Source organism: Ambystoma mexicanum, chromosome 9 (assembly GCF_040938575.1).
Source record: "Ambystoma mexicanum isolate Mex_15411 chromosome 9, UKY_AmexF1_1, whole genome shotgun sequence".
In the NCBI taxonomy this organism is placed as follows: Eukaryota; Metazoa; Chordata; class Amphibia; order Caudata; family Ambystomatidae; genus Ambystoma; species Ambystoma mexicanum.
This window is the reverse complement of record NC_090931.1, coordinates 984944632-984961684: the sequence shown is the minus strand read 5'-3', so window position 1 is coordinate 984961684 and position 17053 is coordinate 984944632. Positions and strand designations below refer to the sequence as shown.

Below are 17053 nucleotides of genomic sequence, written 5' to 3'. Positions count from 1 at the left end.
ATGCCATAAGTACTGGGACGAGGAAGAGGGGCTCAGAGGCACAGAACTGCAGTATACAGTGTAGTGTTCCTGACAACCTACACTTGAAGAATTTTGACTATTTAAATCCCCCTAAGGTGCAGATCAGTAGGAGTCACAGCGGTTGTAGAAGTTATCAGCGGCCGTGTATGCAGCAGGGGCAGAGAGTCGAGAGCGCTGGAACCACCGCCGTGTCTGGAGTGGTTGATGGTGCTGAGAGGATCAGGAGGAGGCAAAGCCCGAATTGCAGGAGGTAGCTCAGCAGGAAGCGCTGCTGTTGCAGGTTACCCCGTTGGAGAGAGGCGCTCTCCGCGCCGTGTGCCTGACTCTGGTGGCTGGCGAGCACCAGAGAGCGAGAGGAGCAACGTGGGTTCCTGTTTGGAAAGGTGTGAGTCACAGAACTGCAACCAGAGCGGTTGAAAGCTCTGAATCTGACGAGCAGAGAAGAAGTGCCAGTGGGATACGCGGATGCGCAGAGAGACTGGTGAGTTGGGTGAGTTGGCCTCTGATAGGTGACCCTGGGGTGCTCCGTAGTGAACAGTTTACCACTTTTAGACCTTTTGAATATCGAACCAATTAAAGAAAGTGGTTTTGGCCCAAAACATAATTGAAGAAAAAACGAGAATAGAAAGTTTATAACTATCACTACCTAAGTAAAAAGAAAATAATATTTAAGAAAGGCTGCGACTTAGCGTTGACCAAGGAAAGAGGGGGCAGTAGCGAAACCAAAGTGCAACCACCATTAGCAAAGTAAAGAGGGGGCAATAGTAAACCAAAACTATAACCAGCATTGCCAAAGTAAAGAGGGGGAAATATTTGAAACAGAGAACCAGCATTGCCCAGGCCAAAGTAAGTTTATTAGAAGTAAAAAGGGAAAATGGCTTTCTTGAAGAGAGAAACCTGAATGAAAGACATTAACAATTACCTGGTGTGATAGTGGAAACACAAAAGGTGACAGGAAAGTGGCCCTCCTTGTGGAAAGTGGCAAGGGGGAGAGGTACATAACCTGCACTGTATGTGGCCACCAATTAATTAATCAGTGAAACAAACAGCATCATTACGTGTTGTATCTTTATGGAAGAAGTTGTGAGTATCACTAATTGAAAGTCAAAGACTTTTGAAGTGAACCACACCACAGTAGTGTTAGGAGCTTTATCGTGGCAGGCGAGTACACCAGGAAAAGGATTTTTAATGGTAGTCTTAGCAGGTTAATGAACCAGGAAGAAGACATTGAAGTACTGCATTGTTGTGAAAGACTGGTGAAGAGAAAGTGGCAAGGCCATCAATATGTTTGATTAAATGTGGTGAAAATCATCCCGACAAAAACATTTTTGTGTAAAGAAGAAATGTGCAGTACTTACTTTCTCAAGATAAGTCTCATTGAGATATTCATTGGAAGAATGAAGACAGACTTAGTTTGGCAAACAAAAAGCCTATGAGAACTTTATGTTGAAGCGTGTTGAACTTTGTTTAATTATACGACAGTTAAGATGCAAAGGGAAACCCTCTAGAAGTGAAGGAACGTTGTGCTGGAACCAGAATGTGGCTATTTTGAGGAACCTTTGTATGTTACTTTTTGAAGTAAAACCTGGTCATTGGAGTGAACCTTATCCAATGGAACCTTATTTGAAAATTCTACATTGCTTATGGGGGAAGGTGAATCCACCCTGGTTACAAGAATATTTGGTCCCAATTATTATTTTGTTGAACCTGAACAGCCATATAAATACTTGAAATATTTTGTTGTATGGAGGGACAGATACCTTTTTATATTGGAGTGTTTTCCTTTAGTCTTAGTTTCATAGGCAGGGAAACCCACATTAGGTTAGGGAAAGTGAGGCATTCATCGCACCATTTTAAATGTCTTCTTATGAAAAACCTTTATCAAGTTGTCTGCCTCGCATTTCTGACCCCTCAACACGCAGATGAATAGTTTTTCCAAAACGGATATAGAAATCATATTGTATGGGGTTCATTCACTTTGAGGAATGCAAGCAACTTACCCTTGAATTTATATCTTTAAAGTAATATCTTGTCCCCATATTAAATAGATTATTTTTGTTATTTTTTTGTAAATCAAATTAACAGGCATTCGCGTCTTGGTGGCAGGCAGAGAGGCTGCAGAAAAGGCCGACAAAGCTTTTGGCCAGATAGAAGTCAGAAACTACAGTACAGAATAACGACCATGAACTCTGTTTAGTAGATACAAATACGAAACCTGAACATTTCTACAATAAACATTAATACACCACCTATTTTTGTAGCAATCTCTTCAAATATACAACGTTGACCCATAATTAATCACATTTTGGGTGAAGGAAAATCTAAAGTTAAGATCTTGCATGCGAAATAGCTGAACATTTTTTAAACATCAAAAATACATTGACATTTTGGAAATGTGTGAAACGGGCTGTATACGACAAACATTTTTGAAGTAAGAAAAAAGTGCTCGTAATAGCCATGTTAGTCGTTGAGACAGGTCTGCAAAACGCAAGTGAGTGCACTTATGAAGGAGATTTACTCACAGCTCTAAATAGGAACGCTTGTCCTCGGTTCCTTCCCAGGTACAGAATTTGTAGCTCAATTGTAGGTTGCTGTGGCATATATTGTCCGCACCACAGCCCTCTTTTAAAAATTGCACCTGCAAAAGGAGAGCATAGGAGTACTGATTTGTAGAACCTCACCTCAGACACAATGAGTAACAGACGACTGCAGAAAAAAATAAAAGTACAAGGCAAGCACAAATAAGATTGCAATTTAAATATAGAAGTCTTGGGTGGATAGCTCAGGGGCAACTTGCTTGCCTTGGAAGCAAGACGACACATAACACCGACAGTTCGATCCCCGGGTCCGTGCTTAGAAACCTCTGGGTATTAAGCGCATTATAAATAACCTATCATATCATTAAAAAGAGAAATAATATTCCATGAGCAAAATCCACTGGAGGCAGGGTGCCCATTCACATCCTTCCTTGCTATAACTAGATAAAAAAAAATCAACCTAAAGTCCATCTGAATGCTCTCAATCACCGACTGCTTCATTGCAACAAAATCGTGACAACAGCACACATCTACAAAGCGGGGATGAAAAAGATGCTGACTCAAAGGTAACAATCTTTTGCATATATTTCACAACGTGCAGAGTAGGCTTCCCTCAACTGTGCACTGGAAGGATACCCTCTTTGAGAATGGGAATTACGTCACTCCCTTAAAAAAAGCCATTTCATCTTTTTTGGGGGAGGGTTTGAATGTACCTTTGTACACTATAATAAAGTAAAGTCCACTGAGGAGTCTGCACAGAATTCCAAGCGGACATAACGTGTGTGTATTGTACTTTTGGACCTATGTTATTCTTTACAATACCAATCGGACTGGAAAAAAAAAAACGATGGGCGTCGGTTCAAGAATGGGCCTCAGAGGAGAATGGTTCACACAAAGTATAGACGACCTCAGGATAGGAAGGGGACTTCTGGCAGATCAGGCTCGTGCAGCAATACGCCTTGGCAGGTGTGGGGCCTCACTGAGGAGCCAGGGTGGACCACAGATGAGGTGTGGTGAAAGGCCAACTAAAACTGTACAAGGTGATGCCACAACTATCCAATATTATAAGTGGATACTTGCGAGGTCATAAGAAGATCAGAAAGTTCTGAACTGCAAATCACATATGTAGTTTCATCATGGGCATATAAAACATTGACACTGCAGCTAACTGAAACCGGTATCCTCTTGCCCTTTGCCCAGAAAACCTTACCTCATCTACATTTATTGCGCCAGATATTTAATTTGTCATGCATGTACTTCAAGCCTTTACTTGGTCTGGTTCTTCACACTGCAGGGCTCGAAATTGAAATTCATAGAGCAGAAGCTGAAAGTACCTCCTGGGTGTCAGGGTTTTCCTCTGCCCAGGAGCTATCCAAGTGAGGTGCAACTAGCACTCTGTGTACATTACATATGCCCATTCATGTTTACATGTCTTTACCAAGGCACCTTTGAAGCAAAGCCCCAGGCACAGGGGTAGTCTTCAGATAGCTATAGTTGTCTGGCACCGGTTGGCTTGAGGAGCTAAAGGTAGCTCTGGGTAGCTTTGCTGTTGGTGTCAAGCCATCTATGCTCTTACAGGCCCTTTCCAGGATCTAAATGGCTCCAAGAAATTCCAAATTCTGCATTGCCTGTGGTTGAAGTTAGCTTATGGTAAGGGTATGGGTCAAAGGGTGGCAGCACATACATTAGAAAAGAAAGGGGGTTACTCCCCTGTAATGAGATGAATGCTTGGAGAAGTGGAAGACAGGAGAAGTCAAAGGTATGGAGACGTTAACGTGTCAAAGTCAATGTATGGAGAAGTGAATGCAGGTGAAGTAGAGACATACATCCACTGAAAATAATAATGTAACCAATGGGTTCCAGTGGTTGGGTTTTAGAACAATACAATAAGCAGTGTTTTATGTTAGACAACGACTCTACTCTGTGCATGCGAGCCAGGGCTTGCAGGCATCCTTCAGACAAATATAATATAGGATAAATCAGTAAACACTCGAGCATTACAAAAATAGAAGTGGCACAGATGGTTAAAATGGCAGATACGCTCACTGAAAGATAACGAAGGAGTGTGAACACAGAAAAGCAAGGCAAGCGAATGCATAACAAACGGGCGCCGCTAGAGAGCCACAGATGGGAGCTACAGCTCAACGCTACAAGTAAAGTCGTGTGCCCATGAAGCTCACAACTCGGCACCAGCCGACCCTTCCATCCTGCACTCACTTGGACCACTACCTGCTCCATTTGACAAATAAAATATTTCCCGCCCCAAGGTTAAAAGATCAAAAGGGATTTGGAAACCCATTGACCTACCTCTGATGTTACGGTGTTGGGTTCATTGGAATTCAGAATTGGTGCAAGAGTTGGGAGTGTGCTGGATTGCCTCTTACCACGACGGGCGGATTTCTGGATTTCCACAGTAACAGACACTGGAATGGGTCGTAACTTGTCCTTAATATTTTCCTAAATATAAACAGGACTTTAACGTTTGCATTTTAATATTATACAATAGATAAAAGCAGATGTAATGCTAAACTGGAAAGACAGTCCTTTGTTTTGAATTCCCAGAGCAATGTTGCCCCTCAACAGAAACCTTTCCACAAACTGCACAGTACATTTGGATGGAGTTGCATTTTAAATGTTACCAGGCCAATATTCAGAAGGTGACTACAGCAAATGAATCAACCGGTTGAAATGGCCACCATAACAAGATGGTTTAAATGGGGGGTGTGGGGGCGTCAAATGAATCCAGATCTGCTCACGAGACGATTCTCGCACACTGTGATCAGCGCAGCGGCAAGTGTGTCCGAGCGTGGATTGCTGCACTGCATCACTTTGGGCAGGAGGACGGACGAATGAGCACGGCCAAACAGTGCCAAAGGGAAGGGGATGCATAACGTAAACATCAACGCTAACAGGTACGCAAGAGGCGTGACCCAAAAGGGGGCCCCGGGGGGGAACACGAAGCGTTTCCCCCCGGGGAGTTTTTGGCGCTGCACACGGCCAGCGAGTGGCCGTGGGAGGCAGAGTGCCTCCCGTGGTATTTAAGGGGCTCAGGGAAGGTTCGGGAGCCAGGCGACGGTTAGGACTTGAAGATTGTCTTGGTCGCCTGCTCCCGAGCCTTCCCTGTGTAGCTGGGCCTAGGAGTGTTGCGGGGTAGAGCAGGTGAGGTGGGTGATTTGTGAGGGTAGTGGTGGTATAGTAGGCGGTCAGGTAGTTTTGTTAGTTAAAAAAAAAAAATTATTATTATTATTATTATAATAAGATTAGCAGTTATATACAGTTGGGGAAGGGTTATTTTGGGGGTGCCGTAAATAAGACACCCCCCGCTACTTACCGTAGCTCCGGTTTCGCGTCGTGGTAGACAGGTTTTTTATCGGTTCGAGGGCGCGGGGTGCCGTGGGCGTGCGGGGGGGAAGTGTATAAGAGCATCCGTGCTCCGTTGCTCGCCGGCGGGGGGCGGGGTGTGGGAAGCAGCGGGCTGCCACAAATAGGCATCCGCTCAGGAGCGGGTGGGGGACGGAGCATTTTATGTTGATACGGGATCCTAGGTCCCGTGTTGTGTCATCAGGGAGAGGGGAACGGTGAGTGCGGTGTCAGTCGTAGGACAGAGGGGGCAGAGCGCTCCCATTTAAAGGGGCCTCGTCCATTTTGTGGGCCTGAGGTGCGGTGGCGCTCACTAGCCGCCAGGGGGCAGTGCGACAGGGAAGGAAATAGTCCCGGATACTGGTTAGGTTGATTTTGGTGGGGTTTTTTCTCTAGCGGGTGGAACTTGTTGCCTGTGCAGGGGGTTACAAGGGATAGGGCAGTATTTTGGGGGTATTTAGTGGGGCCAAATAAAAGCTTAGCTAAAAGTTATCAGTTTCAATTTAGTAGATTTCCACGGCTCGGGGGCTTAGGTTTGCTAGGTCATTTTTCAAGGGGTATATATATATATATATATATATTTGTGGTGCACAACCAAGTTATTAGTAGTGCACGATGGTGGGCCAGGGAGCCAACAGGAAGGGGTTGGTTGATGCCAAGGCTCTTAAGGAGGCTCTGGAAATAATTAGTAGGGCATCTAGGGCCCAATTGGAAGGGGCAGTTGGGGAGGTCACTGGGGGAGAGGGCACGGGGGAGGGGGAGATAAGTGGGGGGAGGCCGAAGCGGAGAGCAGCGGCAGATGGGGCTCTCGCGGCAGGGAGAGGGGAGGTATGGGAATCCAGGGGAAGGAGGATGAGAAGGGAGATAGATAGGAGAGCGTCTGAGGGAGAGATGATTTCAGGTGGGGAGCCTCTGAGGGAGGGAGTGAGTAATAGCCCTAGGGAAGATAGGAGTACGCAGATGGAGAGGGCTCTTGGGGACCCGAGCGAGGGGGTGCAGAGGGGGGTGGCAGGGCAGAGGGGAAGAGGGGGTAAATATTTGCAGAAGAGTGCAGGAGGGAGAAGGAGGGAGAGGTCCCCATCAATTGAGGAAATTAGAGTGGGGCGCGGAACGGCCCCCAGGGGTATGAGGATGGAGGGTGGAGGGCGCTGCGCAGCCCCCACTGGTCAGAGTGAGGTTGAGGGTTTTAGTACGGCCCCACCTCAATCAGCACAAGGAGAGCCTAGAGGGTGCAGCACGGCCCCTAGCAATGAGGAATACAGGGTGGAGGACGGAACGCCTCGCCCGAGAGAAGAGGACCAGGCAGGGGTCCCCCCCGGCCCCGCCGAGAAGACGTCAAAGGAGTGACGGGGCATACGCCCCGGGCTCGCAAGAAGATCGCCTCAACTTGAGCAGGAGCTCGCATCAGCAGTGGTATATAAGGGATGATGAAGTTGGATTGGAGGAATATGTGGGGCAGTGGGAGAAAGAAGGTTACAGGTCGGCAAGGGAGAGGGGGGGAAGAGAAAAGAAGTTTGTTGTGGGATATGGAAAGGCAAGGGGATAGAGGGTAAGGGGTCGGGGAAATTATTGGTTGGGTGAGTCTGTTGATATGTTTTGTCCCCGCAGTAGGAGCCCTATAAGAAAGGAGATGAGGAGCATCGGGGTGGACGCCAGACCACAGACGGCGGGCGTGGAAAGAGGTGAGCAGGAACGGGAATGGTCATCTGCATGGCAGAGAGGGGTCACTAGAAGGGTGACGGGGAATGAAGGGACGAATTTGCATGGGGTAAAAAAGAAGCTGGTGTGCAGGCCATTGGAGCCTTGGGGGTTGAAAAGAGCATGTGCTCAGTGGAGGTCCAAACGGACAAGGCGATGGAGCCATTGGTGCTTGAAGTGCAAGCTGGAAATAAAAAAGAGAATGAAGTGAAAGGAAAGGAGAAAAAATTGCCGTACATGGGGATAACAAAACCATTGGGGGCACACTTGATGGCAACGACAAGGGAGAAGATTCAGGCAGGGGAATTTGTAGATGTGTTCAAATTGCTGCATAGGGAAGTGAGAGCAAAAGAGGGGTCTAAAGAAGAAGAAAGGGAACTGGCGTCTCGCCCACGGGTCCCGGTGACTATTGAGAATTGGACGTCGGCATTTATCATTTATGCCAGCGTTTATTGTGAAAAATGTCCAGAGCGTTGCGTGGCTCTGCTTAAATATATGGATGTTATCAGGAAGGCTTTCACGAGTTTTGGGGGTTTTGCATGGGTAAGGTATGATGAGGAATTCAGAGCGAGATTGGCGGAGGACAGTCAGGTGGTCTGGGGGGAGATAGACATGGATCTTTGGTTGCAATGGATGGCTCCAACGAGGCCTGCCCCGACGCTACACACGGCGAGCGGGCTGCCCGTACCTTTCCGGCCCTTTCTTGGTTGCCCCGCCCACGATGGGGCGGGGGGGAGGAGGTAGGGGGCAGTCATCAGCAGCGTGCTGGGGGTATAATGAGGACGGCTGCGCACGGACCCTGTGTAGGATCAGGCACGAGTGTAGCAAGTGTGGTGGAAAACACCCTCTCACGCAGTGTTTCCAACAGGGGGAGGTTGAGGGGGACAGGTAGAGGGGTTGTGGGGAAAAGCTTTTACTCCAATTAAAGTATGGGTGCTCGAAAAATGGTTACAATTTTATCCGGACAGAGAAGGGGCGAAGATCTTGGGTGAGGGTTTCTGTCAGGGGTTCAGATTAGGGTACCAGGGCCCAAGAGTGCGCAGGTGGGCTGAAAATTTGAAGTCAGCAAGTGAAAATGTCGACGTGGTGAGACATAAATTGACCAAAGAAATAGAGGCAGGAAGCATAGTGGGCCCATTTGATGACTTGCCGGGGGATTTAGTAATATCCCCATTGGGGGTGGTGCCGAAGAAAGCTCCGGGGGAGTTCAGGCTGATACATCATTTGTCATGGCCGGAGGGTATGTCTGTTAATGATTTTATTGCTCCGGAAGAGTGCGGAGAGGTGTATGCCAGTGTTGACCAGGCGGTGGAACTGATAAGGAAGGAAGGGCGAGGGGCCTTCATGGCCAAGTGTGATATCAAGGCGGCTTTCAGGTTATTGCCAGTGCACCCGGAGGATTTTTGGTTGTTGGGTTTGCAGTTTGAGGAAGGCATATACATAGACAAAGCCTTGCCAATGGGGTGCGCAATTTCTTGTGCTTTGTTTGAGCGGTTCAGCTTTCTTACAGTGGGTCTTCTCATTCAGTTCGGGTTGGGAGAGTGCTGCACTATTTGGATGATTTTCTTTTCATTAGCGGGGCGGAAAGATTGGAGGATTGTAAAAAAATGCTCCAGTTGTTTCAGGAGCTGATGGAGGAGCTGGGGGTGCCATTAGCGGAAGACAAAACTGAGGGGCCGGCAGTGGTATTGACATTTCTAGGAATTGAGCTGGATTCAGTGGCCATGACCTCACGCTTGCCGCACGACAAGGTGAGCACATTGGTGGTTTTGTTGGAAAAAGTGGTGGTTGCCAAGAAAATGACGCTGGTTGAAATGCAAAGTTTGGTGGGGCATTTGAATTTTGCATGCAAGGTGGTGGCCCCAGGGCGAACATTTTGCAGGAACATGGCGAGGGCTATGGCGGGAGCGAAGTTCCCACATCATCGAATAAGAGGGTCAGGGGCAGTGAGGGAGGATTGCAGAATTTGGCTGCGCTTTTTGGAGAATTTCAACGGAGTGACAATGTGGTTGCAGGGAGACCCGGTGACTTGGGAAGTGCAGATATTTTCTGATGCAGCAGGAGCGGGAGGTTTTGGAGTTTTCTGGGGAGGAAAGTGGTGTGCGGAGAAATGGCCAGTGCGGTGGTTGAAGGAAGGAAGGAGTATAGCATTTCTGGAATTTTTTCCACTACTAGTTGCATTGCAGTTGTGGGGGAAAGATTTTCAGAACAAGAAGGTGAATTTTAATGTTGACAATGAATGCGTAGTTCATGTGGTGAACAGGCAGTCAGCTAAGGATCAGAGGGTGGTGAGACTGATGAGAGAATTTGTGCTGCGGTGCATGGAATGGAATGTGGTGTTTAAGGCAACACAGGTGCCGGGGAAAGATAATGGCATCGCTGATGCATTATCTCGTTTTCAATGGCAGAAATTACGTGGATTGGCTCCAGATGCAGTGCAGAAGGGGCAACAGATTCCGGAGGAGCTGTGGAAGATAGGAAGCTGAGAGCGCTTTCACTGGTGGAGGGTTCATTGGCCTCGGCATCTAAGGAGGCATACAGGAGGGCCTGGGAGGATTTTATTAGAGGGGGAGCTTGTAGTTGGAAGGGTAGATGGGACGCGGAAGAGAGGAGGAGAGATGGTATGAATTTTCTCCTGAGGTGTATGGACAGGGGGTGGTCAAAGGCAACGATTGCGGGGAAGTTAGCAGGGATTTCTTTCTATGGGAAATGGTTTTGGGGTTTTCAACCAAGTGGGGGGGAAATGGCAAATAGGATGTTGGAAGGATGGGCGAGGGAGAGTAAGAGGGACAAGGATAAGAGGAGGCCGATATCGGCGGAATTGTTGCAGAGGCTGACTGAGGTGGTGGGGGGAGTTTGCAGGTCGGTACGGGAGGGGGAATTGTTTGTGACTTGTTTTACTTGGTTATTTTTTGGGGCTTTCAGGGTTTCTGAGTTGGTAGGGGGAAAAGGTGGGGTAGGAGGACTGCAATGGGAAGATGTACGAATTACAGAGGAAGGTTTGGACATCAAGATCAGAAGATCCAAGACTGACCAGAAGGAGAGGGGTTCTTGGGTTCTACTGGGTAGAGGGAGTAGGAAGTTATGTCCAGTACAGGTAGGATTGGTTTGGAAGGAGCGTTGTGGGGGTAGGTCAGGCTTGGTGTTTCAGCATGAGGATGGGTCGCCGGTGGCAGCGGCACATGTGCTGGGGGTATTGAGGAAGGCGTTGGAGGCGGTGGGTGAAAAGGCAGAGGATTTTGGGACTCATTCTTTCAGGATGGGCGCAGCATCTGAAGGCAGTAGGTTGGGATTTTCCGAAGACAAAGTGAAAAGCTTGGGGCGTTGGAGGTCTGGGAAATACAAGGGGTACGTTAGGGATTTTGATAAGGGGAAGGTGTGAAGAAATGAAGGAAAGGTTTTTGGGAGGACTGCTCTTATTGTGATGTTTTGACTTGTCAGTGATTGTTAATTTTCTTTTTTCAGATGCTGCGCGAAAGGAAGGGGAGTTGGCGCAAGTGTGGATTGTTGGCCATTCAATTGTTAAGTGGGCTGGGAAGGAGGCGGAAAAAAGGGTGTTTTGGAGGCAGCTGGGATGCAGCTATAAGGAGGTGGTGGTGAGATGGCATGGTTTGGGGGGTCTGCGCTGGGATCAGCTGCTTCCTATATTAGCAGGGATGAGGGAACGATATGGGGTTCCAGAAGTGGTAATTATTCACGCGGGAGAGAATGACCTGGTGAAGGATACGGGGGTCTCTCTGCGAAGGAAAATGAAGAGGAATTTAGTTTGGATGAGGGAAATGTGGCCTCAAGCAAAGGTGGTTTGGACCAAGTTGTTGCCGCGGAGAGTTTGGAGGGGGGCGACAAATGAGGGAGCAATAGAGAGGACGAGGAAAGGGATAAACAGGGAAATGGTTAAGTTTTGTGCCTCGGTGGCGGTACAGGTGATGGACCACAAAGAAATAACGTATGAAGGGCTCCTTATTTTTAGAGAGGACGGAGTACACTTGTCCATGTATGGGAATAGTCATTACCTGGCGGATCTGAGTTCCTGGCTGGGAGAATGGGTAAGAAGTTGGAGATAAGAAGGGGAAAAAAGGGGGGGGGTGGGGCAGAAAGAACTCCTCAGGGGAGGGTTTTTCTGGTGCCGGGGGCATGGCCCCTTTTGATGTGAGGGGAGGGAAACACAATGGGGAATGACACAGGAAAGGAGGGGGTGGCGCTGTTTGCACAAGCAAGTCACCCCGGGGGAGCAGGTATTGAGCCTGGAGGGGCATGGCCCCTGGGAGAAAGCGGGACGCCTGGGAAAAGGGCAAGGAGACGGTAGGCTCCAAGGGGTAAGTAGGGAGGAGATAGATGAGTTATTTATTTAATTGTTGGGAAGATGAAAAAGGAAAAAGGAGAATGTTTAATTATTTAATTGTTTGTGTAATATTTATTTAGTTTGTTAGGCCATGGAGCCAGTTAAGCATTTTGAATTGTAAGCTTTGGCCTGTCACATTAAAGCGACCTTTTCCACGTTTAAATGAGTCTGGGTTTTTGTGCAGTATGCCAAAAGGGGGGCCACGGGGGGAACGCGAAGCGTTTCCCCCCGGGGAGTTTTTGGCGCTGCACATGGCCAGCGAGTGGCCGTGGGAGGCAGAGTGCCTCCCGGGGTATTTAAGGGGCTCAGGGAAGGTTCGGGAGCCAGGCGACGGTTAGGACTTGAAGATTGTCCCGCCCTCCCACCCCTTCATTTTGGGTTTTAGGTCATAGGCCTGTTTGAAGCCGGGAGAGGGTCCAGGGTACATTTTGTGGGGGGGGTTTTGCTAGAGGTAGGGGTGGTAGTTTTTTGTGACAGGTCGGGGCATTGCGAAGATGTGATGTAATTTTTGGTTGCTGATGGGGCAGGTCAGGCTGGCTGCAGGTCAGAGGAAAGGGGGAGATTGGTGTAGAGGGGAGTATAATGGGTTGAAGTGTTCTGGGCGCCGGGGGCATGGCCCCTTTTGATGAGAGGGGAGGGAAGCACAATGGGGAATGACACGGGAAAGGAGGGGGTGGCGCTGTTTGCACAAGCAGGTCACCCCGGGGGAGCAGGTATTGAGCCTGGAGGGGCATGGCCCCTGGGAGAAAGCGGGACGCCTGGGAAAAGGGTAAGGAGATGGTAGGCTCCAAGGGGTAAGTAGGGAGGAGATAGATGAGTTATTTATTTAATTGTTGGGAAGATGAAAAAGGAAAAAGGAGAATGTTTAATTATTTAATTGTTTGTGTAATATTTATTTAGTTTGTTAGGCCATGGAGCCAGTTAAGCATTTTGAATTGTAAGCTTTGGCCTGTCACATTAAAGCGACCTTTTCCACGTTTAAATGAGTCTGGGTTTTTGTGCAGTAAGCCAAAAAGGCACGTTTGCGCATTCCCAGCAGTCAGATCTTTAAACATTAGAGCCATACTGTTGAAATCGCTGCACAGTGGCCCGTTTTACATAACTAGGTTGAGAAAGCAGTGAGGTAAAAGCAGCAGACTACCACATCTTGCCCCCCCCCACACACACACACAGATCCACTATGCATGTGCCATACAATTCGCAAAGGCAAGTGGTACATTCTGATAGATTAAAAAAGATAAAAATGAAGTCAAAATATTCAATGTAAAATGTACCAGAGGAACATGTCACCGGTTAACCGCGGCAGCAAGCAGTTGGTACATGGCCGGCTCGGCTGTTCTCGCTTGCTGCACCGAGAGAGCTGCTCCGAATGTGCCGAGGGAATAACCAGGAAGGAAACCCATATTTGGTTACCGGAAAAGTGAACCCACCTGCAGCTGAAGCTTGGAACTCACACACCGCTCTGTGTTCTGCCCTGCCAGGGAAAGGGTTCCGCTGGACTTGGTGTCGGCGGGCCGATCAGCAAACACTACTCTGGGGGACAACGTCCGACTTCTCCTCTCCATTTCCGTTTCAAACGTGTAGACGATTGCTACGTAAAAGCCGAAAGGCATGAGCATTAAATATTCCGATGGTGCACCCAATGACATTTGTATTAATGGGCTAAAGTGCAAGGAAGTGTTCTATGCCAAGCCAATCAAGAAACAACTCCCCTCCCCCCCCCCCCCATCTAATATTCTTTGTACGCCCTACCTTGTTTGGACTACTAGGTTGCCACACATAAGCCAACACAATTTCATTATAGCTCAGGAGAAATTGCATACGGGGGACGGACACAAAGAGTGTAGGGGTTTGTTTTTTTTGCCCAACCATCGTCATGCTAATCCCTATGGTCATGCTAATCCCTATTGTCTCGGTAGGATAGCTCATCAGCAACTTGCTCGCCTTGGAAGCAAAATGTTACAGAGCAACACAGTTTCGATCCCCGGGTCCGTGCGTAGAAACCTCTGGGTATTAAGCACGTTATAAATGACCTATCATATCATTCCCACCCAGTTCCTGCACCTCCCCATCCAAAACACCTCACAGGAACTCTGAGTTTACTTCAATCAAGCCTTACCATCAAACTTTACACTTTAAGTGCATGCCAGGGTTTTCTGAAACCAGTCTTGTAGAGTTAAGGACTTTGAAATGTAAACGTGCTACTGGTGTAATAAAAAGGTCTTTACCAGGTCTGACTTCAGCCACTCGATTTATAAGCACTATGTGTGCCCTTTGCTGAAATCCTGTTAAAAACAAGCATTGGAAAAACAAACAGTTTTGGCCTGTGTGTAAGTATTCAGCATTTTCCAGGCACTGCCAGGAGATACCTAGGTTCTTGCACCATTTTGCACCTGCTGCCATCAATAGCCAGTTAATACTGTGCCTTCAAAAAAGCCCAAACTGTCGGCATTGCCAATGCTTGTGTTTAAAAGGGGTATCCAGTTAAAGTCGAAAACATTTGGTCGAATACAAAAATGTCGGGAAAAAAAGTAAAAAAAAAAAATGTTTGAATGTTTTTTTATTTGTATGTTTTTCAGGGGTCTAGCTAGTAGAAATAAATTGTAAATAAAAGAAAAAAAACAGGGGGTTGGGGGAACCCCCCCATTAAAAAAAAAAATAGATTGAATTTTATTTTTTTCGACATTTTTGCATTCGACATATTCACTATAAACCTTTAAAAGGAGCCGATAATCATTATGATTAAGAAAAAAAGATGGCAAACAATACATATTCGTCACATACCTAAATGTGTCCAGTGTATTTAGGAACAAGCACTTTTGGGTGAAAAGCTACCAGCTCCTTTTCATAAATGCTCCTCAAATACATAAGAAATCAAAAATGAAATTACAAAAAAAAAAATATGCTTTGTTGTGGTGCCAAGACAGAAGACGCACGTTAGACAATCTAAACAGTAGGAAAGCTGTGTAGGGCCTCATTACGAGTTTGGCTGTAAATATGCCAACGTTAACACCCCTCGGTCCAGTGGACTTGCCAGTGTAGTGGCAAGGTGGTGTAAATCCCCACTTGAGGCCATAGGACTAAACGGGGACTTTGGCGGAATTCACCAGAGTGGTAATTCAGTAATGGTAATTTAACCGTAATCGTGGTTTTGCCTCCAGCAGGATGCAGAGGTAAATCCTCCACTTCAAGACGCGAATTGAGCAGTACACCAAAAACACCCCAAATAAATGGCGGTAATGAGGCCCATAATGGTGTCAGAGATAGAATACATGACTAAACTATGGCCACAGTGACAATTTCTTTTATTTATTGTGTTGCTACCAAAACTGTGGTTTTCACAAATTGTTTCCATACAAAGAAATCATCATTACCTCTTACCACACCTGTATACAGGAATACAATGAAAAAAAGCAAAACATGGAAGAAAAAATCTTAAAAAGCTAAAGATTAAGAAATTATTATTTTTTTTTTTTTACAAAAGTTCATAACAATCAGCATTAAAAAAATCCATTATATTTACAAAGGCCTATTTCATGTAACATTCTAATCACTTCCGTAGTTAGAAATTGTTCATATCCCACACTCACCTCGCTCATATATATTGTCTGCAAATGGCCACGATATCCGAGTACAAAAGCGACCAAGACATCTAGTTCTGATTTCACTATGTGATGGACATTCAGTTAGCAGGCGTTTTACATTTTCAACATATCCTGCGAGTTTAGTGTTTAAGAGCAGTTCCTCAAGGGAGCGATCCTTCATTCGGGAATACAAAATGTCTCTGGTAGGAAGGAGAGTAAGCCTGAACCTCAGGAACTGTTCTCTTAGAGACGGGCACGGGTAGTGACTAAGATATTTCAGGAGCGTTCAGGGCTTCATCAGTCTTGGAGAAGGTAGTATGTATTTTATAACTGAGATATGATAATAGTGTCAATCCAGTCCCTCTCTTTCACCCTCCCTTTTTCACCATTAACAGACTTTCAAACACATCTGTCACTTTTCCATTTGCAGTAGGTTATTGTCGAGTTCACATATACATCCATTTTATTTATGAAATCAGCTAACTTATCCTCAATCAGGGGCGTTGCTAGGGGGGGGCTAAGAGGGCTATAGCCCCTGATCTTTGGTTGTAGCCCCGGATAGAATCTCAGGAGCTACAGCCAAAAGACTAGCTAGCCCCCAGTCCCAACAGTTCCGACATCAGCTTAGCCCCGGGTCTTTTCCAGACCTAGCAACTCCCCTGTCCTCAATTGTATTTTTCAGCAATTCATACAGGATGTGTCTCAGCTAACTATTTTTCCACATAGTGAAATCACTCTCCATTGAAACCATTGAAGTTAGTCCGAGTTCATAGCGCAAGGATGCCCTGGGTACAGAGGAGGGCAGGTTCAAAGCCTTCTTCCTCACTCTGCCCTCCAATCTGTCCCATGGCAACTCATAGGCCATTTTTCTACTTCCAGGCCATTCAGCAACTTTGGTGCGATTTTCCCCACAGAACTTTAGGAGTTGTTTTATTGAGTATTTACAGTACTTCAATATTATTTTCATTTGATGAACTAGTTTATCCAAATTATTTTCAATTCTATGAACCATTTCTTCTCTCTTGGGATAGGATTTAAAAACGAAAGGCCCAGGTATACCATTTCATTGCTAATGTCAATTTGCATATCAATTGACGATTTGAAATGAGACTCACTGACCTGGTGTTTCCGAAAGTGAGTTAACACTACACTTTCTTTGATTAATGACCAGGTCATTTGTTTTAGTACAAAAGCTTAGGGTTGTTCGTAACCGCTGAAGCTCAACCGGTGTTAAATCCAATTATTACTTTGCCCGCCCACTTTGACTAACCAAACCTACATTATGTAGTACGTCCGGTAAATCTGCCAAGTAAAGATTAAAAAGACAAGCAGCCTGAATGCATCCCAGTCTTAATCCTCTTGTTATGGTGATATTTTCTGTTAAGACTCCCAAATATATCCATGCAGATATTTATCCCAGTGTCTTCTTGTATATGCTCAAGTATAGACAGAAGAGCCGGTGGAATGTTTAATTTTCTCAATTTCGACCAAAGGGTTGGGCGATTCACTGT

The 17053-nt window shown here is 46.5% G+C and overlaps 1 protein-coding gene across 3 annotated transcripts in view; it reads right to left on the bottom strand.

The window, feature by feature from the left end:
* The window catches only part of ITGA6 (integrin subunit alpha 6), a 328225-nt gene that overhangs the window by 88567 nt on the left and 222605 nt on the right, over nucleotides 1-17053 (bottom strand). For all 3 annotated transcript variants that reach the window (XM_069616222.1, XM_069616220.1, XM_069616221.1), the window contains 3 exons: nucleotides 13389-13549; nucleotides 4866-5015; nucleotides 2544-2659 (listed from right to left, as the gene is read on the bottom strand). In XM_069616222.1, coding sequence (XP_069472323.1) covers nucleotides 2544-2659; nucleotides 4866-5015; nucleotides 13389-13549 — 427 coding nt within the window. The remainder of the gene's footprint in view (nucleotides 1-2543; nucleotides 2660-4865; nucleotides 5016-13388; nucleotides 13550-17053) is intronic.